Raw genomic sequence first — 25,803 nt, forward strand, 5'->3', positions numbered from 1 at the left:
CCACCGCTCTCTGGCCACCCAGCTCTGAAGGTAGCACAGAAGTAAGGGTGAAAATACTGCGACCCGCCTCCACTAGCCTGGTCTTCCCCAGGAAATCTGATTTCACAGTCCATGATGCATTTTTCATGGTCATAAATTTTGTATGGCCCTACTTATAAACTTAAAATCTATTTTAACAATGCTAATACGGAGATGAGACAGACTGGTTTCCAGCTACGCATCTGGCAGTGTTCAGTGAGGCCTAGAGGCCTTGGCATGAGCTGGCACCTAGTCTGTCAGAGTCACAGCACACACACGCAAAAGGAATCCTATCTGGAAGAGTACCTCATCAGACCAGAAGCACTGCCTCCTAGGAAAGGGGGACATTTTGGTCAGATCTAGGAGGCGTGTCCAGGAGTGGGGCCCCACTGTTTTAGGCACCGTAAAAACAGTCTAGAGAACAGTTCTTTCCTTGCAGAGCTTACAATCTGAGCTTACAAAAAAGATAAAACACAAAACTGATAACCCATCGTCAGAAGCCCAGAACTACTAACTTACAATCCCTCCCAATTTCTCCCTCAAACAAACCACCCTTCTCACTCCCTTTCCCTGAGTTTAGCTACCAAAGCCAAGATCCTTTGCTACCATTGCTCAGAGTTCTCTTCCCATATTCCCTGCCCCCACAGCAGAACAGTGAGCCTCACTGTGGGAAGAAATAGGAAGGTTTTTTCTCCCCATTTTGTTTTTCAGAAACCTGTGAGGGGTGTGCTCAAGACCACTTCCCCTCCCAATGGAGGGGCCAGGGTCCATGCTCACCCCTAGGGGCAGGGGCCCACATGGCCTGGTCTCTGGCAGCAGCTCAGAGCCATTTCCCCTCTCCAGGGAGGGGAAACACTGAATTTCGCAATTCTGAAGTGGGGGAAAAAATGTGGGCATAACTCTTATTTTTTACCTCTATATTCCCTCTTTGGTATGACATAGTCCTAATTGAATACATTTTGAAATGAACCCTTATTTAAAGCACTGGCAGATATACTTAGTAGAATTCAAATGGTGGTAATATTCATGACTTGTATTTTCAGTATAATTTTTTTTGTTATTTTAAATTTAATGAAAAATGAATATTGTTTAAAGTTAATTATATATTGTGGCCCATGAAATCTGGCAATGTCCCTTTAAGGAAGCCTTTTAAAAAGACTGAGTCCTCTTATGCAAGAGTATTTTTAAGCTATCATGTTTAGGTTTATTCTAAAGTTAGAATCAAGCAATTTTAAATGTTCACTTTCCCCAAGTTTACAGATGATACATGATGCATCCTCAGTTAACAGGTTTCAGATTTATTCTCAACTCACTTGAAACAAAAACTAAGCCATATGCTCATTCAAACAGTTATGTCTGAGGATATTTAAATCCCAAATGCTTCACAAAACAAGTAACCAGAACACAGAGAATAAAGACATACAGAGTATATTGATGTGTAATTACATTTATGAATTTTAGAATTTTACCACTACAAAATTGTCATACAGGCATGGAAAGTTGTTACATCAGTGGTTAGAAAACATTTTTTTAATCCTTGGTCTGTGACTCTAGTATTATATCTAATTGTAAAATTCACAGGCCTGGATAGAGACATGGTAATGTTAGCTGCTGAGGTTGTTTTCAAAGCACTGTCTCTATGTTTTTCACACTACTTCCTCTGAAGAAGGAAGTCTAAATACAGACAGAAGTATTGCATCTAGAGTTTATTACTGCTAATGTTTGTCATCCCTTCTGATCAGTTTGTAGAACACATGCGAACAGGTGAACCATATTACATATTCCATATTACAGATAATTCCTCCTAGGTATTAAAGCTAACATTGCCCATTTTAAATTTGTTCTTAACACTAAAGAAAATATCTATAGAAGTCAGCAGTTCTCTCAGTAGATAGATATTGACCTCTTACAAGCTACAGAAAGTGTACATGTGGGCTAGGAGTGCTCAAGTCTTCCTTTCTTCAGATCTGATCTATCCTGAAAAATTAACATCAACACAAATGAAGTTTTTAAACTGAGTTTAGCATTAAAGTTACCATTAATTTTGCATGTAAATACACATTTGCTTACATTAAATTCCAAAAAAGTAAACTGACTAAAAGAGTCATACTGAACAATGAAATATATTAACTTGCAACACCCACTGAGAGCAAGTCCCTAAGTTTAATTAGGGATGGGGAGAAAAAGGGAGAAGTACGTAGTTCTAAACTAATCAACAAATTAATGTTGTACTTTATTTTCTCTTAAGGAGCCCCAAATAAAGTCCTATAAAACCACTCCAAGATTATTTCTCACAAAAGCTAAGAGATCTCTATTGAACAAGATCTTCTTTTTAAAGACTAACAAACATCCCCACAGTTCAAGGTTTAATTACATTCTTGGCTTATAACAGCACGTATTCATCACCTTCTCTGTTTGCTTGGTCACTTTTCGTACTTATCCTTTGTGTGCCGGCTCCTGTTCCGGTACCTAGGAGGAGAATAGCTGACTCTTCTTCTGGCCTGAAAGCTGGGAGTGTAAGGATAAGTTCTATGTTTCTTTGGTTTTTCTTCTTTCCTGCTCTCACTTGGCTCAGGCGGTTTACTGTCCTCCTCTTGTTCATGTTCTTGGTCTTGCTCCTTTTGGGAGGGTAATGTGTTCTTAATAGTATTAATAAGAAATCTTTTATTTGTACCTGCAAGAGGGCACTTCATCCTGTAAAGACATTTCAGAGTAATCATAAAACAACATCTTAACACAAATATAAAAGTTCCACATGAGAATTCCCCACAATGTTTAGAAAGATTCAAGTTTGTGGTTTTGGCTTTCCTTGCATGCCACCTAGTGTAAACTCTGAGTACAGGAAAAGCCATTCAGGATGTTCCCATTCCCCTTTTATCATAGCCTTAAGGCTGGAAGCAGAATGGTTGAGTTACTTTAATAAGGAGGAAATACAGATTAGAGAAAAAAGATGTGGCGACCGAAGCTTATGTTACATTCTATATATGTGGACTTGCATAGTTCATATTAGAAATTATTTGTCAATGCTTAAATTATCTGATTTTTTAATAATACTATATCCCAAGTCTGAGGGGAAAGGGCTGTAAGATCATGTTTTACACATTCAGTGTAGTTTATTTAATGAATTGAGAAATTTAGACAGTAAAAGGCATTTTTGCATTTGGAACATCAAGCAGTTATAGCAATAAAATAGATAGGCTCTTGAAGTGTTTAACTTAGATTTGGGAAATGTCTTTCAAAATAAATGTTTATTTTTCAAAAAACCCAAGATATCAATCCCCTTTTTTCCCTTTTATGTTTATAATCTTACCAATTTTTCTTTTTATCAGCTAGCTTTATTAACTAAATATTTTGCACTTATTTCATTCCTCTCGCTAGGATTAACTCTTTACAATCTTTTATTCCCTACATTTGTCATCTACTAACACATGCATTGAATAAAACAGATTGTTCAGTATCTGATTTAGATTTTTTTTTCTGCTGTAAAAGTTTCTGAGATTTGTTTTACCCTTATGAGTTGCACTGACATTTTTCTCTCTTTCTTTGTTTAGAGTTCATGTGCAGGTTGAAAACCTTCAAAACATTTCTCTACAAGTTGATTCAGTAGATGGCACTCCGTCCTCTAATTGTCAATGAATGACCCAGAATCACGTTAGGGACCACAGTGCTGTTGGAGGCAGAATGTTTTGTATGAAATATAAGAAATACATCCTGATCATTTGCGGTCATTCAGAGCCTATGCCTATTTCTGGGAAATTAGGGCTATTAAACCCCACTGTACAGGGGAGATTATTACTGTGCAGCTCCAGTCTGTACATCTAGCATCCTCCCTTAATTTCAACTGGATACAGTATTCATTCTTGTCCCACAGGAATTTGCATAGCACTGCTAAACAGTTATCAAGCTTCACTCCAATGGTTGTTTCATTTCTGTATTTAAAGAAATGATTTATATAGAATACATGATGATATGTGGTGATATAAATGTTTGATTGGCAAGAGTTATGGATAATTACTCTTGAAGTAAAGCCTCAAGGGAATTATGCAGGTCATTCTAGAAGAGTTCCAATGAAAGAGTTATGCCACAACATCTATTTTCTGTGATTTACAGAATAGATCATTTTAGCTGCATGTAAATCTGGGATCTTTCAGCCACACAAGTCCAGATGAATGAGAAAATGGAGTACAAATAACTTCTAAGAAGTTATTTAAAATAGCTGTTCTATAAATCAGGGTAGAAAGATTTAGACATTAAGGACTCGATTTTGAAAGGAATTTAGGAGTTGTGGTGCTTGATGTTGCAACGCCTAACTGATTTAGTAACCTGAATCTCATTTTTTAAAGGGATTTAGGCACCTAGGAACCTGAATTCCTATGGGATTTAGGTTCTTAAGTGCCTAAATCACTTTTGGAAATGAGATTTAGGCTCTTAAATCAGTTAGGCATTGCAAGGCAAGCACTGCAATGCCTAAATACCTTAAAAAAAACCTGGGATTCATTGTTTAAGTGACTGGAAAGGTAGGATTACTAGTTTTCCAATACGATAGGGCTTCCATTTCAAACTCCTAACACTCAGGGAATGTTTTGACAGATATGCTGAGACCCAAGATAAATTCAGAAGTAATGAATAACACAGAACAGTAAGCATTTGCTTTGTTGTGTGAACCATACTTCTGTCCTGACTGAATGGCTTCTCAATGCAGGTGGGAATGAGGACCAAGATCAGACATGTTCAAAGAGATTTGGATTGAGTTAACCAACCTTCCTGAGAGATGGGGAATAAGCCAACGGACAGAAAGAGAAGTAAATGAAGCACAAGTGTGGGCAGATAATGTAAGTTTTCAAGAGTGGGAGTGGGGTGGTTGTCTGTTTTCCTTTACAAAGAGCCTGTCTTTGGTATAAAACAGCCAGACAGCTTCTGGAAAGTGAAGACTTTATGGAAGCATTCGCACAGACTGGAAGGACAAGTTACGATAGCTGACAAGGCTAGGCCTGAATGATAAAGTTCAGAATTTTTTCCAACATGTCAGAAAACTTACCACCAGCTTTAAACCTTTGTACCTTACGCTTCTTAAACTATTAGGGCAGCTTTTTGCAGCCTGTGCCCAGATGAAAACTTTAAATGCTTTGCATTTGTCTGTTTGTGCTAGCTTTTTATTATTATTTTTAAGCAAATGTACTGTTTTAGCACTGATGTGCATGGCACAATACGAGGCAAGACAGTCCCTGCCTTTATAAAACAATCTCCTTAAATAAATAGCATCTTGTTTAACTGTTTGTTTTTGATGGTACAGTGGCTGCCTGCACAACATTGAGAATGAAGGGAACAGTCCTCTGTGGAGGAAAACTGATGGTGAAACAGGTGTCATGGACTGGGGTCTGTGCTGGCATGAAGTGAACCCTCAGAGCTTAGCAGCAGAGGGATAAAAATAACTCATTACAGTGAGATGTCAATCTTTAGGTTTTAGTGATCTAGGAGTAAATGGAGCAAATCATCATCTTCAAGACAGTATTCCCTGCTCTTTCTTAATACAGTCCAGACTCCTGCCATGCTAAGATACTGAAGAGAGGGAGAATAAAAGCATTTGATGTACATACTTTTTATTTTTTTAAATGGTGGTAGTTTGAATATGAACAGTTTGGACTGCTCAAGTAGGACACAAAAGATGGACTAATGGGCAGTAGGAACGGGAAATGGTCAGATATGCAAATTTAAGGTAGTTTATTCCCTAGTTACACAAATAAAGGGATTTTCTCCATTTCATCATCAGATGTTGATACATTTATTATACTCTCACGTGGTGGCGATATCCATATTACATTCTAACTTTGACCACATTACCTGCAATCTCCCTCATGTATTGCGATATTCTAAACCTCTGCTTCAAACAGTCTCAAATTTTTCATGTCTCCTTATCTCCCTTAAAAATGCAACTCTCCATCTCCCCAAAATTACATTGGAGGCTGACAGTAATATTCAGTCCTGGACCAGTATCTTTCCTGGTCTGGATACCTTATGACAATGCTGTAAAACTATAGATGGAAGTATTATTCCATCTCTAGAAAGGAAATGGAAAGAAATGATTCTTCTAGCACCAGAAAGTTTCAAGACCACTGGACACTAAAGTCAAGACATTTTTATGTCTACAAATAGCTATTTTAGCTTATTTTAAAAAGGCATTGTAAATGTCAGTGTTATTTTTCCTCCCCTTCTATACTGGGTGTGTAACTAAACTGGACTCCTAACTAAGGATTATGGCTTTCTGGATGAAAGGAAATAATAAATAATTCCAGGATCACTTCAAAAGTATTTTTATAAAGATGTGTAGCATGTACACAGTTGTATTGTGAAAAATAAAGTTTGGGAGTGACCTGTATTACTCACTGGTGGACTTCACCAAGTGTGAGCAATGGTGGGAAAATTTTAGAATGTTTCTTTAGGGTAGACAAGCCTCGTGAGGCAAGAGCCCTCGCCTCACTAAGGGCTAGTCTACGCTGGCAGCGCTAAAGCACTGCCGCGACAGTGCTTTAATGTGTCTTGTGTGGTTGCAGCACAGTGCTGGGAGAGCTCTGTAAAAAAAACCCACCTCAACAAGCACTGCAACTTGCTGTGCTATGGGGTGTTTTTTCACACACCTCAGCGAGAAAGTTGCAGCACTGTTAACTGCCAATGTAGACAAGCCCTTAGTAAAATGTACACTTTTAGCCCTTGCCTTATTGAAGGTCTGGTCCCCAGAAGTAGATGGAAATCGTGTCTTTGACTTCAAATGATGCAGGATGGCAAATATGCATTTTGTACAAGACAGAGCATTTTACTGCTGACTAGCAAATAGTTCCACAGAATGGAATTTGTGCTTATTGTTTTTCATTTAAAAAAACCGTAGGAGATTAAAAATATTAAAAAACTTTAAAGTTTCAAAGTGATGTATGCATAAAGCACGGGTTCTATGGTACGTGGGGGAATGTATGTGAACATATAATAAAGTGTGCCTGATTTACAGTCCATTACACCACTTTTACTCCACAATATCAATGTGATTGTATGTTTTTAAAAGTACTGTATTTTTAAAAACATATTGTGTATGTTCCCAGAGTCTAAAATGAATGCATATTTTATAAATCTAAAAATAAGTTACCTTAAACACAAGATGATAGCTTCATAATAGGAACAAAAATCATGCCTCTGGTCTTGTGGGTTTAAGTCAAAAGCTTAATGGCATTTTAATATTTGTAGTCCAACTGTTACACATCCTAATAAGCAATGAGCCATCTTCCTTTTCAAACTAATATCTGCCAAACAACTGCAGATGAATAGTAGCACTGCATTCCAGAGCATGGTGGTACTTCCTGTTTGTAAAACTGATTTAAGATACTGGGCCAGGACAGTCTAATCACTTTGACTTAGCAACAGGCACCCTGTGTATTGCATTTCTATGTGGAGCATAGGAACACTCATCCACTGCAACTGTAGGCTTGAACTTAGAGAGGAGAAATAGGATAGGGACAAGCAGCAATCAAAGAAACAACAACAACAGGGATGATCTCAAAGCATTCCTGTTTTAGCCCCAAGTTTGGTATCCTACAATGTTTCTGACTAAGGATTTCTATTTAGTATTGAATAGAAAATAGTGTATAGACACAGAACAGGAATTATTTAAGGTTGCACTAAGAGTACAGTTAGAAGTACAGACATGAAATGATCTTTTTATTCTTTCTGCCCCTTCCCCAACTGTTCTCTTGTAACACATCCAGCTGTACAGATTTGCTCAAAACTAAGGGTTTGTCTACACAGAGTTTTCATACCTCTTTGACTTTGATACATTTTAACATTTTTAGAAGGTCTCTTTCTAGAAGTCTAGAATATATAACTAAACTATTGTTGTATGTAAAGTAAACAAGGTTTTTAAAATGTTTAAGCAGCTTCATTTAAAATTAAATTAAAATGCAGAGTCCCCTGGACCAGTGGCCAGGACCCGGGCAGTGTGAGTGCCACTGAAAATCAGCTCACATGCCACCTTTGGCACGTGTGCCATAGGTTGCCTACCCCTGGTCTAGACAAACCTATGTGAAAAGACCGATCCTTTTAAGCAAGTTACCACTGTACTTTAACCCATTTGCAGCTACTTTAAAAACAAATCACATGAGAAGCCTGCTGGTGGTGTGGTCATACCATTACTCAAGGTGTATAGCTTCCATTTGCGAGAGTCAGGGCTGTCTTGTCTAAAAATGGATTTAAACTGGTTAGAAACTGGTCTCACTAAACTGGTGCAATCTGCATGTGTGAACAGTCTTAAATTTGTTTGAGAGTTCCTGATATCAAAGACATCAAAACCAATTTGAGACAGATGAACCATGCCTCTGATCAAATCACTGAATTTATTGTATTATAATACTATGTGCAGGTACACTTTGAAGGAATAACTATGAAAATTAAAATACTGCTTTTTATTCCAAAATAATGCTATTAATAGTTGCTATAATGCATACTAAAAGTATCAACAAATTTTAGCTTTCTTTCCATTAAAATTAATTGGAGGACAATTAAAATCCCCTGGATTTTATTTAAGATTACATTAAAAATCTTGAGCAAAAAAAAACCACCTTCCAAAAGTGTATTTTACTTTGAGTTTATAGACTGTTGTAGTTTAAACAGAAATTTATTGAAAAAGGACAATTTATATTAAAAATATTTGTCGTAAAGTTTGTTATGACATTAGTATTTCTAATCTTAAAAAAAAAAAAAAATCCAACCCAAATACAAATATGAACATTTACTGGCCAACATGCAACTACATCTATGTTGAAACTAACTATCAAATATGTCCCGGCTCATAAATATCTTGATTGAAATTTGATACGGTGACCATTGTGATAAGAACTTGCCACTACAAAAAGTGCCACTTATACTCCAACTGGTATATGCTGTAAATACTTGATACGGCACTCTTCACTCAGGCAGAAATTTCTTCAATTTCTACCCTAGTCAGCGGAGTTAAAGTTTTTGCATCTCCTGTTATCATGTTTGGAGAAATCTATTTGTAAAGTCAATAAAATAAATGTTTTAATGTTATGCTATTAAAAACTAAAAGTTGGAGATGAAAGCTCTGCCATATGTTAAGTGTAAAGTTTATATGGTTTAATTTGTTGATACTGCTTAGTGTCATTTATTTTTCATTCCGTCTATATTTAAAGGTACGGTAAATTTTTTTATTCAATTAGTATCGGAACTTACCAACCCATAGCTCCCATTGTTTCAGCTCTGGTTTTCCCACGCTTTGCCTCTTTAAGAAGCTCTTCTACTGCCTTTCTAGATATGAAAAGGGAAAAAAAAATATTAAAAACAGATTTATAGACCATTTAAGAAAAAAACTGAACTCTTGGAAGTACAGAAAAGTTGGCTCATATGTTGAAGTGACAAGGCCACCAATCTGTGTAAGCTAGCGATTCAAATGGAAGAGGTCGCAACTAGTCATCATTTTCCTTTCATTGTCACAGTCCAAATCTTTACCCAACAAGACAAAAAACAGAAAGGCAACAGTAGCAACAAAATGCATCACTTTACATCTACTCACATTAAAGAAACTGAAGACACATCACTTACATTATTTATTTCAAATTTTAGAGTAAACAACAAGTTTTACTACTCTACAAATACAGTCTGCTCTAGGACATAAAACTGGAAAACAATAGTGCTTATCACCAACTTATGAAGTACCCCATTTAGCGACTTCTCTCAGTGGTCTCATCTATTCTAAGGATTGGTCTGTATCTAAAACTTAGGTCAATCTTGCCACATCACCCAGGGCTGTGAAATTTGACAAACCCTATTGTAGGCACAGCTAGTCAATGGGAGAATTCTTCCTTCAACCTAGTTACCACCTTTCAAAAAGGTGGATTACCTACATCGATGAAAAAAACCCTTGGTTTGCTTTCCTGTCCTGCACATGAAGTGCATATTGTTGGCTGTGCTGGAGGAAACGATTCTTGGATTGGAGGTGCAAGTTGAGATGTTACTGAGAATCAGAGAAGCTGAGGAGATCATACACAGCAAGGGTTGGGAAACACCATTACCCCAGGTTCTGGGAAGAATAGAGCTGGCCACAAAGGAACTGAAGAGAGAGAGAGAGAGAGTCAGAATGAAGGCCTGGCAGTTCGTAACCACCACAGGCAAGAGGTCATGGTGGAATTCTACATGGCTGTAGACAGAGAAGAATAGGCAGGCTATGGCCACCAGAGAGAAGGAACCAGGAGGAATTCCACACAGCTAGAAGTTTCAAATCAATACCAGGTCCTCAACATGGAAACTATGCAAGATACTTCTCATGATCCAGCAGGCCCAATAGAACAGAGAGATGTACAGGGGAGACAAGTAGATGCCAGCTTGGCCCAACCTGTAAGAAAATCAAGCTTGCCCGCAAAGAGCTTTCTAACGATCCAAGGAAGACAAAATATCCTTAATGGAGAGTCAATACTCAGAAGACTCAAAAGAACATTCTGCAAGGGTCAGGAAGACAACAGGACAGTGTGCTGCCTTCCTGGAGCCAAGACACAAGATGTCAAGAATAATAGGTAGGCAAGGATCCATAAGTGATGATTCATATTGGCATTAATTAATCTCACTGGTAATAGAAGACTAGAGGGAATTCTGAAGTATGCTGAGGAGGAAGACTGTCCAAGAGATCTTCTCTGAGGATCCTTCCTCTCCCACGAAAAAAGGAAGACAGAAACGAACCACTAGTTACATGGTGTCTTTGGGTTTTGTGGAACATTGGTCCACCCTTTGTGAGGAGAAGGGACTGTATAGTTTGATGGCCTCAACGTCAGTAGAAGGGGAACCAATTTCTTCAGGGACAGGATGGGTAGAGTAGTCAGGAAGGTGTTAAACTAATATCAAAAGGGGAGAGTAAAAAGAGGGAAGATATGAGCAATCAGCACAAAATCGAGATATTCAGAACAAAATTAATCAAGGAACCAAAGAACGTAAAAAGAAGAAATTCTTTAATTGCCTGTACAACAATGTTAGGAGCCTGGATAACAAACAAGGAATTGGAATTGCTCAATTATAAGAATAAATTCAATCTAGGTGTCATTACTGAAATGTGGTGGGATGACTTACATTATTGGAATGTGAAAAAAAAATCAATGGTTATAACCTATTTAGGAAGGATCGAGTGGGCAAAAGATGAGGGGGAGCAGCACTCTATGTCAAATATGCATTACCTCTTTCTAAGTCACTAATAACTCGGAAAAAAATTATCTTGAATGATTATGGATCAGGGTCCTAACCAATAAAGCAAAAGATGGGGTGTTAGTGTCTGCTACAGACTACGAAATCACACTAGGGAACAGGCTGGCTGCCTCTTTATTCACCTATCTATAATGTGTAGGGAAAAAAACCTGTGAGATCATGAGGGACTTCAATTTGAATGACACGTGGCGATCTTATGCTGCTGGTACTAGAACATCCTGGGAATTTCTAAATACTACATATGATAATTTTCTAACTCGGATGTTGCATCCAACACAGGGGAATTCTATATTAAACCTCAACTTGACAGATAAAGAGGGACTGATCACTAAACTAAAAATTAATGGGAGCTTAGGTACAAGTGATCATGACTTGATCACATTTATAATGTGCAAATAAAATAAAGTCCAGAGCAGGAATACATATATTTGGTATTTGAATAGGGCTAGTTTCACAAAGCTGAAACAATTATAAATCAAATCATCTGGAAGGAAGACCATAATAAAAAATGTGACTGGTAATGGGGAATTGTTTAAGAACACCTTAGTAGATGCCCCAAAAGTCACAATGCCACAATCGAGAAAGAAGGCCGTACTGGTTAAAAAAACAACCTGGTTTAGAGGGGATGTGAAGGCAACTCTAAAAAATAAAATATATATAACAAATGGATGAAAGGGGAAGTTGATAGTAATGAATATACATCAGAAGTTAGGAACTGTAGAAAACAGATAAGAGAAGCAAATGGACACAAGGAGAAATCTATGGCCAGCAGTGCTAAGGACAGTAAGTTTTAAAAATATATTAGAAACAAAAAGAATCCTGAAAATGGTATTGGTCCAGTACTAGATGGAAATGATAGAATTATCAATAATAATGCAGAAAAGACAGAAGTGCATTCAATAAATATTTCTGTTCTGCATTTGGGGGAAAAGAACAGATGAAATAGTCTCATCATATGGTGCTAACACACTTCCAATTCCACTAGTCTCTCCAGATGATGTTAAATAGAAGCTTCTAAAGTTAGACATTTAAATTAGCAGATCCACATAATTTGCATCCAATAGTTTTACAAGAACTAGCAGAGGAGCTTGCTGGACCATTAATGCTGATTTTCATTAAGTCTTGGAGCACTGGGGAAGTTCCAGAAGACTGGAAGAAAACTAGTGTTGTGCCAATTTTTAAAAAGGGTAAGTGGGATGACTGGGGTAATTATAGGCATATCAGCCTGACATTGATTCTAGGCAAGATAATGGAGCGAGTGGTACAGGACTGAATTAATAAAGAATTAAAGGAGGGTGGGAAAGTGTCCAACTACAGAGAAAGAAAGGCAGGCCTCCCTAGAAATGTTCAGGAGAGGATAAAAAAAGCAGATACCAACTCTACCTCTCTTGGTTGTACTTCTACCTCTTCTAGTACAAGTAAAGTAATGACAAAAGTCAAAAGATGTGTTCTGCTACTTTGAGGGTGCCATCCCTGTTATTGAAAATTTATGTACACACTTACATGAGATAACTGATTGGTGCCCCAGAAGAGGGAGATTCTTGTGTCAGACCTCTCACCTGTTGACTTCATAAGTAGAGCACTGTTATAAAGTTCTATACAACACCCCAGCTTCCGGGGTACGATCATCAGTTAGACTTTACCAATACTTTGTTCCTCAATAGTTTGGGGCTAGTTTTTTAAGTAAGTGCACAATTGTGTGTCTAGTTTACACATGCAATTACCATGATTGTTCATGAAAATTGGGTATTTGTTTCTAATGCTCATATGCATAAGCAAATACTCAATTTGCAAACAGTTACAACAACTCTATGTGCAAGTCAAGACATGCAATTGTGCATGCACTTTTGGAAATCAATCCCACAGTGTTTCCCAATTATCTTTCGTGTTGTGCTAATGTCACCCTTTTCCATACTATTTCTGTAACATTAACAGAGGGCTATCTTGTGATCCATCTTGCTACTCTTGGCAATCTTACCAAGTCTCAATAACATTTATTTAAGTAAAATTCAGGTTTTACATACTGAATATTGAAACGAGTGGTGTGCCCACCCACCCACCCCCTTTTTTTTTTGCTTTTCAACTCCTAAAATCTAAATAGAAAACTAAATAGCCTTTTCAAATGCCTCAGAAGAGAACTTCCAAATCTGTATCTAGGTTGATAAACTATGTATCATGAGAGAACATAATGCATTTGGAGATATCTAGGATACCAAACCTTCAAAAGACAGGATAGTAATAGAAAAACAAAAAGTCTAAGTGTTGACTTTCATCACACCATTCCGCAAAAATTCTTTGTAATTCTGTTATTTGAAAGATCTGTGTCAAAGGTACATTAAAAGTCAGTGAACCTCATGTTATTTTATGATTTAATCATACTTGAAAGAATTAAGTGTGTCTGAAACAATATATTTTTACAATAATATAAACTAGTTACAATTTTCTTAGAAACACTACAAATCAATTAAGTGAAGCTAATAGAACTGGATTATATGAAAACTAACATACACAAAATACAGGCATTTTGATTTGTATGTATCTATAAATGATATTGCAACTCAGTCTGACTTGACACCCATCCCAGCAGTCTGTCATTGGTCTGTCTCTTCCTGGCGAATTAGAGTCTTTATATCCATAATAATCCTCTTTTAGTACGCTAATTTTTGTTGCTGTGCCTTCAGAAGGCCTTCCTGACTCACAAGGACTATGAAAAGTCAATTGAAGAGAGTGGTATAAAACACTTAAAGAGTATCTTCCATGTATTTCCATATGCTGAATTTATACATATCAGTAAATCAGCCAAAGGCTTCACAATTGTGCAAATAAGGTTCTATACTTGCTTTTAAAAGGACTCTCGGGACTCAGCACTCCTAGCTGTCTCCAGTTACAAAGCTTGGGTACAATATAAACATTCTTGCAACTGCAATACCAGATAAAGGAAGGGAATGACTAGCACACAACAGTCAAAACCTCCACACGAGGAGAAGAGCCCAAAGCACGTAGGGAGCTAGAATTAATAAAACTGATGCATGGTCTGATCCCAAAGGAATACCACACAGGAATGCCACAACTGGTAATACTGGCATCATTTATAACATGAGCAGCAAATGGCATCCAAAACCTGCATATTTTTGAATGACGGGAAGAAGACCAAAATAATTATAATAGATTGGTCTGTTAGTGAGATAAGTTTGGTGAGAACAAGGGGTTCTTTTCCTTGCAGGAAAGGATGGTCCCTAGGGGTCTGCTTATATTCCTGAATGATTATAATTTTGCTGCATATTTTGAGTGATGATCAAAGAATACATTGTGTAAAAATTCTCTAACCTAAATTTATATTGTATATGAAGATAAAAAGGAAGTTAAGTCTGTAAAGTCAAGCCAAACAACATACATTTCCCTAACCTCATTCTTGGAAAGGGATGGCTCAATTTTGCTGAAAATCATCTAATATGAAAAGTTTTAGACCGAATGGTTAAGTTCAACTAAGATATAAGCAACTGAAAACAGGTTCTTATGATAGAAAGCGTTAGGTAATTTTAATTCTAACCATCTCTGTTAGCTTCAAGTATAATAGCACCTTTCATCTGCCAGGATCCTAAAGTACATTATGAACTATACAGGCAATGGAGACATGGTGGGTGAGGTAATATCTTTTACTGGACCAACTTTGATTCGTAAGAACGACAAGCTTTCGAGCTACACAGAGCTCTTCTTCAGGTCTGGGAAATGGACTCACAGTGTCACAGCTAAACACAAGGTGGAACAGATTGCTTAGCATAAAGAGTTCACACATATTTCAAGGGACCATTCAATGTAAAGTCACTCACCTTGTCTCTCTAATATACTGTGACCAACCCAGCTATAACAACACTGCATATACAGGTAATACTCAAACAGGAATTGCTTCACAATTATAATGCAACCATTTACAGGGTGGGCACAATCAGGTACCAAAATCAGTACAGCATCTTGCAAAACTAGAGATGGCTCATTTTATCAAAGAACAGAGACTAACATCTCTTAAAAAAATTCCCTGGGAACAATGACTTGACCAGGATCATTAGCGACTCATCTGAAAGACTGTTATAGCGAATTAAGTTCATTTTATCATCCATTTATCATTTATGGATCGATTTCATATATAATCAATGTATGCTAAACAGATTTAAATTGTAGGATTATGGAAGTATAAGATTAAGTATTTAAGAGTGATGAGTGGGTATTAGTAAAGCATGGCTGAAACACAAGGCCAACAGGATGAGACCTGTAAGATTTTAGCATAGCCAGACTAGGCCATAGGTTCCCAAACTGGGGTTCAAGAACCCCTGGGGGTTCACAAAATGTTACAGGGGGTTCTCGGAAAAAAATTCCCTAATGGCGGACAGAGCTGTCCCTAGGGACCCCGGGCAGCATGGGGCCAGCAGCCCGGAGCCCCTGGACTTCCAAGAGTTAAGAGGATCAAAGCAAGCGTATCTATCACACTGAGGAGATTTAAACTTCAAGACTCCTTATAAGAAATGGAAAGAGAGGTGGATATTTTTTGCTGTTTTTAAAATTAAATAGGCATTGTTTTTAAAATTATTATGACGAACAAGTTTAAGCTTTGTTGTAACGTGTGTTGTTTGTCTGGACTGCTCAAGACCTGAATGCTTGTGTAGGGGGAACTCTGAGTTGGCTTCTTAAATACCTTCATGCTGTTTCACATCTGATACTCCTTGATCAAACATAGGAGCCTTGTCTTATAACCAGCTTATTCAAAGTGATACAAGCTACGAAAGTGATATCTTGGAAGAGTGTTGCCATTTTCATAATGTAATAAAAATACTGTAATGATAAATAAGAACATAAGAATGGCCCTACTGGGTCAGACCAAGGGTCCATCTAGCCCAGTATCCTGTCTTCTGACAGTGGCCAGTGCCAGGTGCCCAAGAGGGAATGAACAGAACAGGTAATCATCAAGTGATCCATCCCCTTTCGCTCATTCCCAGCTTCTGGCAAAAGAGGCCAGGGACACTTAATAATAATTAGTGTGTAATAAGCATGTCATAAAAACAAATTTTATATTTCCAAGATCACTGCTTTTATAATTTATACTCAGGTAAACGAGAAAATCACTGGAAATATTCATTTTTAGGAGGGGGTTCACAAGACTTAACATTTTAGTGAAAGGGGTTCACAGGTTGTTAAAGTTTGGGAACCACTGCCATAGGCTTAAGAAAGCTTGACATGAGTGGGTGACCTAGGAATAACCCTATGCCAGCAAGGTCACAAGGTTACTGCATAAGAAGTGCCAATAGGTGAGGTTATGGAAAAATGTATTGCAATAGGCAGCAATGTATTGTAAGACCTTTGAATGTCTATCTTGACCACAGGGTACATGTCATGCATAGATGCTAAGGAGAATAAGAGGAACTACAAACAACCTATGAAAAATGGGGCACCCCAATCAATATTCATGGGGTATGGAAGTTCAGATAACGGAAAGAAGATTGACACCTGCATGCGTGTGCATAAGGTGTTAGGTGTGGTCAGAACTACAATATAAAAGAGAGTACCCTGGTTGGGTAAGAGTGGGAAGACCCCAGCAGGAACTGTCCGTCTACTGATGATCATCTTTTAAGAGGTCCAGCAGACCCTAGAATAGCTTTCAGCATGTGAGTATGACTGTGACACTGCACCCCATATTCTTCAGTGATATTCTTATGATATGATTATGGCATAATTATGATGCATTTTATGCAAATATGTCATGAAAGATGTCAATTAAAAGGTTATGATTTGCTGAATCTGATTATCCTATTTGCATGCATGTATCATTTTTGTATCTGAAGTTATAAAGGTTGACTACATATCTGTATTTCAAATGTAGTTACACCTGGGTAACGCCCACTAGACTTTCAGTCTAGATAGTGGGTGGGGAAGGGTCTATTCAGGGCAATGGGCCATTAGAAAGAACAGTAGGCCTTAGGAGAAGCTTATCTCCCACCTGGGGAGCCTTCCTGAGAATGCTCCAAATAGCCTGTAAGTAATGGCTGCTATGACTCTACAAGAACATGGGACCAGGCCACAGGATGCTGGCCTCCATCTTGGGATGTCAGTATTTTTCCCACAGACTGGTCTGGAAACCAAGCTTTGGAACAAATGGTTCCCGCCATATGCAGAAGCTATAAGGCAGGGAGTGACATCATCTGTGGTTCTTCACTCCCCGCACAAGAAGACTCCTGGAAACACCTCAGGAACAAAGACTGAACTGGGGAAAGTGCTGGACCCAGGCTAAAGGGATGTCTAGCCTGTGAATGAAACTCCTGGGCATTCCAAGCTGTAAAGCAAGTGCAGCTTGCCCCTTAAGAATCTGAAGCCTGCTTGTATCATCTCTTAGAGTGGGAATCTGCTAATTCATATCCAATCTATTTAGTATATTAAGCTTAGTTTGCATTTTTGTTTATTTGCTAGGTAATCTGCTTTGATCTGTTTGCTATCACTTAAAATCTATCTTTTGTAGTTAGTAAACTTGTTTCTGCTTTATCTAAACCAGTGAGTTGGAGTGTAGTGTATGGGAATCATGGCTCTAGGGGCAAATGCTGTTGCATATTCCTCTCCACATTAAGGGAGGTGGTTAAGTTTATGAGCTTACGCGTGCAGTTCCCTGTCCAGCACAAGACAGTATAATTTTGGGTTTATACTCCAAAGGGTGTACATGCCTGGGGAGCTGGGAGTTACCTTGGCTGTAACCTTCTTATGCAGGGGCTGGTCAGATAGCCTGCATGTAACTGCAGCTGGGTGTGTCCCTACCTGTATGGGTGCTGGTGAAACTGCAGGCTGCAGGGCTTTGCAGCTTGTCGCAGCAGAACAGTGTGAGAAGGAGCCCCAGCTGGTCGGTCAGCGGGCTCAGTGGTACCTCAGTTCCAGGTGGCACCCCAGAGGGGAACCCGTCACAATGACTACAGTTATAATTATTGCGTAGGGTTTCATAGGATTTCTATATGCATAGTATAGTAGAAAGAGAGAGCCTGAGACATAAGGCCTGGTATAAGAAGCCTGAGGCCTGAACTAAAGTAGTGGGTCAAGTCCTGCTAATATAAAGCAAAGTTAGCAAAAGTCAGGCTGTGAGCAGACATCAGGCTCTGCCTGCGTGCAGGCTCACAGAACCTGGCAAGAACAGGGCTGGTATTGCGAACACACATACATTCCTAACAAGTACTAGGCACAGGACACCCATGCAAGCACATTCCAGAAGGGTGGTACCGGAACACCCCAATACAGAATTATGGTCTAAACACACTCCCCGAAGATGACACAAGGACATAATGACCCCCTCTTAAAGATAAGGTCATGATGACAGTGTGATGGATAGAGATGTTTTGACTGAACCAACATATACATGGTAAAGGGTGATAACTAGCCACGTCAGAGGGGCAGTAACTAGCCATGTCAGAGGGGCAATACGTAACTTATTATAAAAAGGAATTTCAGAGGGAGTGTCTTTGGCCAGTTTAGAGGGAAACAGAAAGTTCCGCCCTTCACTGAGCTGTGTCCATTGTCACAGGCATGAATATATTAAATGTACTTGTAGCACGTATAGGACATAATACCATGCCTTGTCGACAATAAATCTGGCCAAGTGCCTTCGCTACTGAAACGGGTCTGTGGTTTTATTGGGCAGTTCGATCGAGGTCTGCTGTGTCCGCTATCTGCGCAGAGCTGGGACAGCACACTGACAGAACACTCACATGCCGCCAGCATTTGACAACACACAAGTAATTGTAACTTTACTTATTGCTTTAATAAAACTTGTACAGATAAGACTTTGTACTTGTGATTGTGTTTATATGGTCATTATGCTTGGCTATTGCGTGTTCCTGGAGCCTCCAAATTTGAGAAACAATCCAGAAGCAATTTCACTATTTTGAGCTTGCAGCTGTAGCAATCAGAGCCCAACCCATGGCGGTGTAATGCAACATCACAAAATTCACTGTATATAAAATAAAAGGCTATGCTCTGGTGCTCAGATACTATGTCCCCTAGAACCAGATGGAGAATTGATTCAGTAATGACAGAGAGAATCATGTCACTGAATATTCAAGACCACTTCCTGCAGCATTAAATACATTCAAGAACTGACTAGACTCTACCCTGTTTTGCTCTGAAGAGTAGAGCTCAAGATGATAGTGCTACTGATACCATAAGTGCCATTCTATTATGCATGAATTTAATTAGAAATGAAGAAGCTAGTTGTTTTTTGAACACATCTGAGGTTCCTGACATCTATTTTTACAACTTGTCCAAGCTTTGGCTCAGGACAAAGATGCCAGTCCTAGAGTCAGCAAGAAGAGGTACATACATAAGGGACATTATTAACAATGGACACCCTGGATGTAACATGAAATAATTAAATGGATATATACAGAAACTGATGAAAAGGGATTTCAAAAAAACGGAGCCTGAGGAATGCCACACTGAACAGCAAAGAAACAGGATTAAAACAAACACCAAATATGCCACATAGGCATATAAGAATCAAATGGAAAGCATGCCTTAGGAGAGTTTGGAGTTAACTCACCTGATTTAGAATTCCACTGTCTTTAAACAGTTTAAGGCTGACAATAGATCACTTCTTTAAAAAAGCATTAGTTTAAGCTTTTTTCTGTGTGAATGACCCCCACAGCCTGATTAGTGAAGATTCCATAAAGAAATTCATCCTCAGTTTTTATTTGGCAGATCACCTTTACGTTACATAACCAATGTCAAGTTATGTCAACCAATCTCATGATTGCTAGATCTATAGTCTAACTATTACTTTTAGCTATTAAATTGTGCTTCCTTTCTAACGTGCAATTTTATATCTTAAGGATTTAGATTTTAAGTGCAACTTGTGCACTTCAAAAAGTAAGACTGTTCTTTGTGTTATATCCCATTGTTTTACAATAATATAAAGGAGTTTATTCCAGATGCTAAGGGCCTTATCCCTTAGGACAACAAACAATTTCAAATAGATGACACTGCAAACTAGGTTTGGAAGGCAGTTCTAGTAGGAGATGCTATTCAGGAGTTGTGAAATGTTTCTGGCAACTAGGAGGCAGCTTTAACTGTGGAAGAGATTATGAGTGAGGAAAAATATATCCAACGCTCTCTCTCCAACAACCTCTAATATATTCCCAGAAGACCACATATTTGCTGTGTTGTTCTAGGGTCAAAGGCAGGATATCTTAACTGTAGGATATTTTATTATTTAGAATGCAAAATCTTCAGGGCAGGGACATAAATGGTGCTGTGAATAACTAACATGCCAAAGGTGTAGAACAGGGAAGAAAGAGTAAGAACAGGGCAAGTGAAAAATAATCCAGCCCTGTCAGACACTTTGACACTCTTCTGTTAGTTGTTTTATAACCCTGTATACCTATCCCTTGGAGTGTAAGTTATACTCACAGCATCAATTACATTTCATTGGAATTTGGCCTAGTATTTTAAGGCTATGAAAAGTTTCAGATTTATAATCTGGATATTCTCCAATATAATTAATAGTAGGATGTTCAGGGGAAACTGCCAGCCTCTAATTTCCAGCAGAAAGGAGTTGAAATTATTTGGGGGAGGGGGGGTGCGCACGGCGGAAGGATGCATATCCGATACTTGCCATAGACAGTGGCAAAGGTGAATGGGAAACTGGGTTTATTTACAATCTGTGGGTATTTGTAGTCGCTGCTTTTTTATTGCTTTAAATCTCAGACTATGTAAAGGTCACATGACAAGAGGTAGCCAATTCAGCATCCATCATTCCTGGTGATGGTAACATTTTAAGCAAGAAAAATACAGAACATAAGACCAAGTGAGTTAGTGACAGTAAAAAAAGAGAATAAAAGTGAGAAAACCTGGCATAATAATCCAAAACAGAAAAAACAGAAATTAGAGAACTGTCTTTAGAAACAGTGATACTCAGAACTCAGTGGTTCAGGAGCCAAATTAGCAATCAACATTACCCAAAAGAGCCACAGTAGTGTGAATTCATTGTTTCATTTATTATAGTACTATGTATTCATATTAATAGTATGATGGAGGAATATATATATATATATACACACACACACACACAAAAATGATGGGGGAAGATAGATATAGTCACAGCAAAATGACTGACAAAGCAGTATTTTATCAACTACAATTGGTTAATAACATAAGTAAAAGCATCCTGATTGGTTAATAATTAAATCACACATTGTTTTAATATCGTGAGCTGCAAAGAGCCGCAGGAAACACACTAAATAGCCACTTGCAGCTCACAAGCCTCAGTCTGAGTATTACTGCTTTAGACCATCAAAGCAGAAACTATCTTTCAATTTAATTTGCCTGAGAGAATGCAGTCACTGCCAGAAATTTTGGACAACCAAGTTCTCTTGTCAGACCACCAGACTGTAGTCTTAGCTGCATGGGGACAAATAATTAATTTTTCCCCCTTTGTCTGGAAAACTTCTAGCTTCCCAGTGGGACTCAGCAGTTGCTCTAGACCTTGAAGGTGTCCATGTCCATAACAGAATTTAAAAGTATAATGTTTGTAGATACAGAAAACACTATTTTAAGTCATCATTATAAACCTGTATGTTTCCTTGAGCACTTGGACTCATGGTAGCTAAGGCACCTAAAAATAGCTCAAATAAATATTTTTAAAACTCTCTAAAAACATCCCTAAAATAGCTTTTCTGTAACATGTGTGGCATATGTAGAAGTCATGATGGTATAGTTTAGATTTGCTACAGCAAGTAATGTGGCCATCACAAACTTTTGCCGATAAAAACTTCATACCACCCCTCACCATGACATATTCTTAGTTAGTTTGATATTTCAGACCAGTGCAGATGTAGTTGTTTTTTAAGATCATAGGGGAGAGGTGTCTTATGGAAAAATTATAGGAGGTAAATGGATCATTAAATTCTCTTAGGCCCAATTATCCCCTCACTTCCACCAGCACAACTATTATCTTTGTCCCATCTACAATATCAGTTGGACGAGGACAGTGTGGGCAACAAGTTATTTTTTGTAAATGGAACCACAAAGTTAGTTCCTTATATTTGGGTGTGAGACATACTGGAAGAGCATGCTATCCATGCTATCATTGTTAGACATACTGCTAACAGGTAATCTCACATGAGATTCTGTTATACATGGTTTAGTTGTAGTGTTGACAAGTCATGCTGCAGAACTATTATTTCAGTCATTCCTCCCAGACAATTCTACAATAAATAGTATAACACCATCAAGATTTACCAATAATGTAAGTGCTTCTGGTCCATTTCCAAAGCAGAAAGTAAAAAAGAGGTCTGTTATGACTGAATAGTCAACTAAATGAACCTGCATTTAAACGGAATGTGTTCGTTTGGATATGACATGAGTCAATTTGTATAGTAGAATGAATGATCTCATCCCAACAGAATTCCAGTCAATGTAGTCACAATCTGACTCTAATAAATACAAAGTCAGAGATTAGGCTTTTCTCATTTCAATTAACAAAACAAGGCGTATTAATTTTCCAACTTGCACTGTGATCTAGTTGCAATCATAACTGGTACTGGCATGCAACACAAGTTTATTAAAGTGATCATGGAAAATCTCCCATCTTTCTTAATTTAATAGGGAGGTTTCATTTATTTATTACATACAAGTATGCCTTTCCTTAACAAAGTAAGGAGTTTGAAAAAGTTGAGTTTACATTTTATTATGAAGACACTGAGGCTCATAGTCTTCCTAGAAGCAAATTTCACAATTGTGGGCCAGGTACCCAAAAAGTCTTCTGAGCACACTACTCTCACTTCTCTCACTTTTAAGATTGGTAGTTATATTGTTCCAGTAGATCATAACCAGGCCATGGGATACAGAGTAAGACAATGAGACAACTTGAGCCAATCCAATAGAGGATTTCAGAATTCAACAGAAAGTCAGCAGTATCTTCAATGCCCCCATTTTTTCTCATGAATAACCTAAGTTCCCTCTGTGATAAACTACTCTCCTGAATACATCCACTTGGAATCAGATTACTCCCTCACAACAGGGACAGAGGAATGATATTGCAATAGGGGGATAAAGGGCTCCTATAGAGAACGGCAGCCTCAGAAATCCTGGAATACTATCGTACCTCATTCCATGTACTGCAAAGTACATCTTAACTGTTTTTCGGTAGTATACTGTATATGCTTCAACATCGATGTGGAAACCACTTATATAGTCTAAGACAGGTAAAAGTAAAATATATTTGATGCTGTAGGAACAGGAAAACAATTCTAATTCTCAAACTAAAGTCAAAGGTCTCCTGCATGTAAATTTGTATTCTGTAAACTGGGACTCCTGTCCTCCCAAATATTCCAAGCCATGTAGGCTTGATGTTTAGGTAAGTAAAACTGTAAGCATCCACATTAATGCAACCCCCTTAAAAAAAGAGATTAAACTTTTATTATATGGCATACAATAATTTAAATGTAAACACTGTAGTCAGCATCAATGAATAACAGACAGTAAACAAAAGTGCTCCAGCTTCTGTCTTAAAGGCTCTCTAATGGTCCCTCTGCACTACAAAAGTTACCTGTTGAGGCAGGTTATTTACATCATCAAGCCCCACACGAGAGCGAGTAGGTGGGCTCTAAATCAGCTCCTGTTACCTGACAGCAGAAGGATTAGCCAGGCACTTCCACACTGAGGAGGAAGGTGACATGACTAATGTGTATTTTACTAGGTCCAGCACCAGCCCTTCGTGTGGTTGCCTCCCCCAAAGGCCTGGCACAGGAGTGACCACGAGCCCCACACATGACCCCTTCCCACCAGGAGAATGTCAAGGGGCGGGTCTAGACGTGAACTTTCAAAACTCAAGAGGGAACTACCTAGGTAACCCCCCTCCCCCCAACTCTTCATCCCTGCAGTTCCCCCCGACTCCCCCACCCCATCCCCCAGTGCTGAAGGGACGGGAACAAGTGCGCCGGGCAGGCGCGGTAGATCACAGCGGGCCCACCCCGCCCCACTGCCCGGGAACACACACCCCGGAGGGCCCCTCTTACCTCTCCAGCTCCATGTCCTCTTCCATGGCGGCGGGGCGAAGGTAGATGCGGCGCGGCCCCCGCTAGGCCAGAAACACCGCAGCGGCGGTCAGGTACAGACGTAGGCCGGGCCCATCCACTGCTCGCGGCTGGGGACAGGGAGGAGCGAAGGGGCGGAGCAGCGGGTGCGAGGACCCCGTGAAGGGCGGGGCGAGCCGGAGCTGGGGAGGAAGTGAGCGCCGCGTACCCTGAGTGCCTGCTGCCACCCCTCGCTGTAGCGGGGCCCGGAGCGGGCAGAGCCCGGGCTGAACTCGGGTCCCGCCCACGCTCCACCGGGCCTGGCCCCTGCTGCTGCCCCATGTGCTGGAAGTGGCGGCTAGCCCCCCATGGCCTTACCGACCGCGATTCGCCTCGTTGGGGAGGAGCCCCCCCCCCAGCACCCGCTGCCCATAGGCTCTTCCCTCCCCCTCGGTGTGTTAGTTCCCCTCTGGAGATGGGCGGGTTTGCTGTGTGCTCAGGCTCTTCCTCTCTGAACACGGGCGCAGAGAGGTTTGCTGGGTACATGACGCCCCCTTTCCCCTGTTACAGAGAGAAACCCCAACAATTCACCCTAAACCTCCATCCCAAGGGCGTCTTTCCCTCGCCCCATCCCCGAGTCTTGGCATAATAGTGATGCTACAGAGGTTACCCACTGATCACCCTGGTGCCCAGCACAGTGTGGGCAGCGGCAGCAGGCTGGTGAGTGGGGTTGCAATGACTCAGGTGCCAGTGACTGGGGAAAGGAAGCTGGAGGCAAAGGGGGCCCAGCCGTGAAAATACACACGGTCTGAAACTGCATTGAGGGGGACATGAACATGACAGTAACCGGGGTGCAAAAGGGGAAGGGTTATTTACCCTCATCCCCCCTAGTGGTTGCAACTGTGGCTTCGCCTTGCATGGAACCCAGCACACGGGGGCGACCTGTGAACTGAAGAAAGCTAATTTTTGTTTCCAGTGCGGCCTCTAGCTAGTCACAATTTCCTGTTGGTAACGTAGGATGGGGCGCCTGCAAAGGGAAAAATCCCCTTTTTATGTATCCAGCGCTCATCCATCCTACTGCTTCGTCCTGGTCTCCTTCGGTCTCCTCCCTCGCTCATTTCATCTCATGCCTAATAACTCCCATTCCCTAAATCCAGTTACTGTTAGACCCGCCTCAAATCCCCTTCCCATCACTCCTCCCCTCGCTTCCCCCGCACCCCACCGCCTGCTCCCCTCCACACCCACCTGCCCTGCCGCCCCGTTAACCTCGCCTCGCTGCTGCCCCAGTCCGCCCCGCGGGGCGCGTGTGCTGCTGGAATCAGGCGACCGGCGGGGACACCCCAGCGCAGGGCCGCTGTCGCCTCCTCAGCCGGGTCCCGCCCCGGCCCCGCTCCCATAGGCTGCGGAGCTTCCTCCGGCCGCGGCCTGGCGGCTGAGTGGCTGAGCCGCGCTGTCACTCGGGTCGCGGCACCGCCCTGGGGAGGAGCCGGCCCGCCCAGGTGAG

At 40.0% G+C, this 25,803-nt stretch overlaps 1 protein-coding gene across 5 annotated transcripts; it reads right to left on the minus strand.

The window, feature by feature from the left end:
* Positions 1-1,449: 1,449 nt before the first annotated feature.
* LOC101946368 (uncharacterized) lies at positions 1,450-25,684 on the minus strand. 5 transcript variants are annotated; one of them, XM_065581391.1, is made up of 6 exons: positions 25,545-25,650; positions 25,176-25,248; positions 24,303-24,502; positions 9,250-9,324; positions 2,425-2,712; positions 1,450-1,995 (listed from the first exon to the last, which is right to left on the minus strand). In XM_065581391.1, the coding sequence occupies exons 3-5, from the start codon at positions 24,326-24,328 to the stop codon at positions 2,442-2,444; spliced, it is 372 nt and encodes a 123-aa protein (XP_065437463.1). In that variant the 5' UTR covers positions 24,329-24,502; positions 25,176-25,248; positions 25,545-25,650; the 3' UTR covers positions 1,450-1,995; positions 2,425-2,441. The 5 variants fall into 5 exon arrangements, with proteins under 5 accessions (XP_065437463.1, XP_023961102.1, XP_065437461.1 ...); XM_024105334.3 differs by lacking the exon at positions 25,176-25,248 and having other exon boundaries at positions 25,545-25,684; XM_065581389.1 differs by having other exon boundaries at positions 1,450-2,712; positions 25,545-25,647.
* Between the last annotated feature and the right edge of the window lie 119 nt (positions 25,685-25,803).

This window comes from Chrysemys picta, chromosome 1, assembly GCF_011386835.1.
Source record: "Chrysemys picta bellii isolate R12L10 chromosome 1, ASM1138683v2, whole genome shotgun sequence".
In the NCBI taxonomy this organism is placed as follows: Eukaryota; Metazoa; Chordata; order Testudines; family Emydidae; genus Chrysemys; species Chrysemys picta.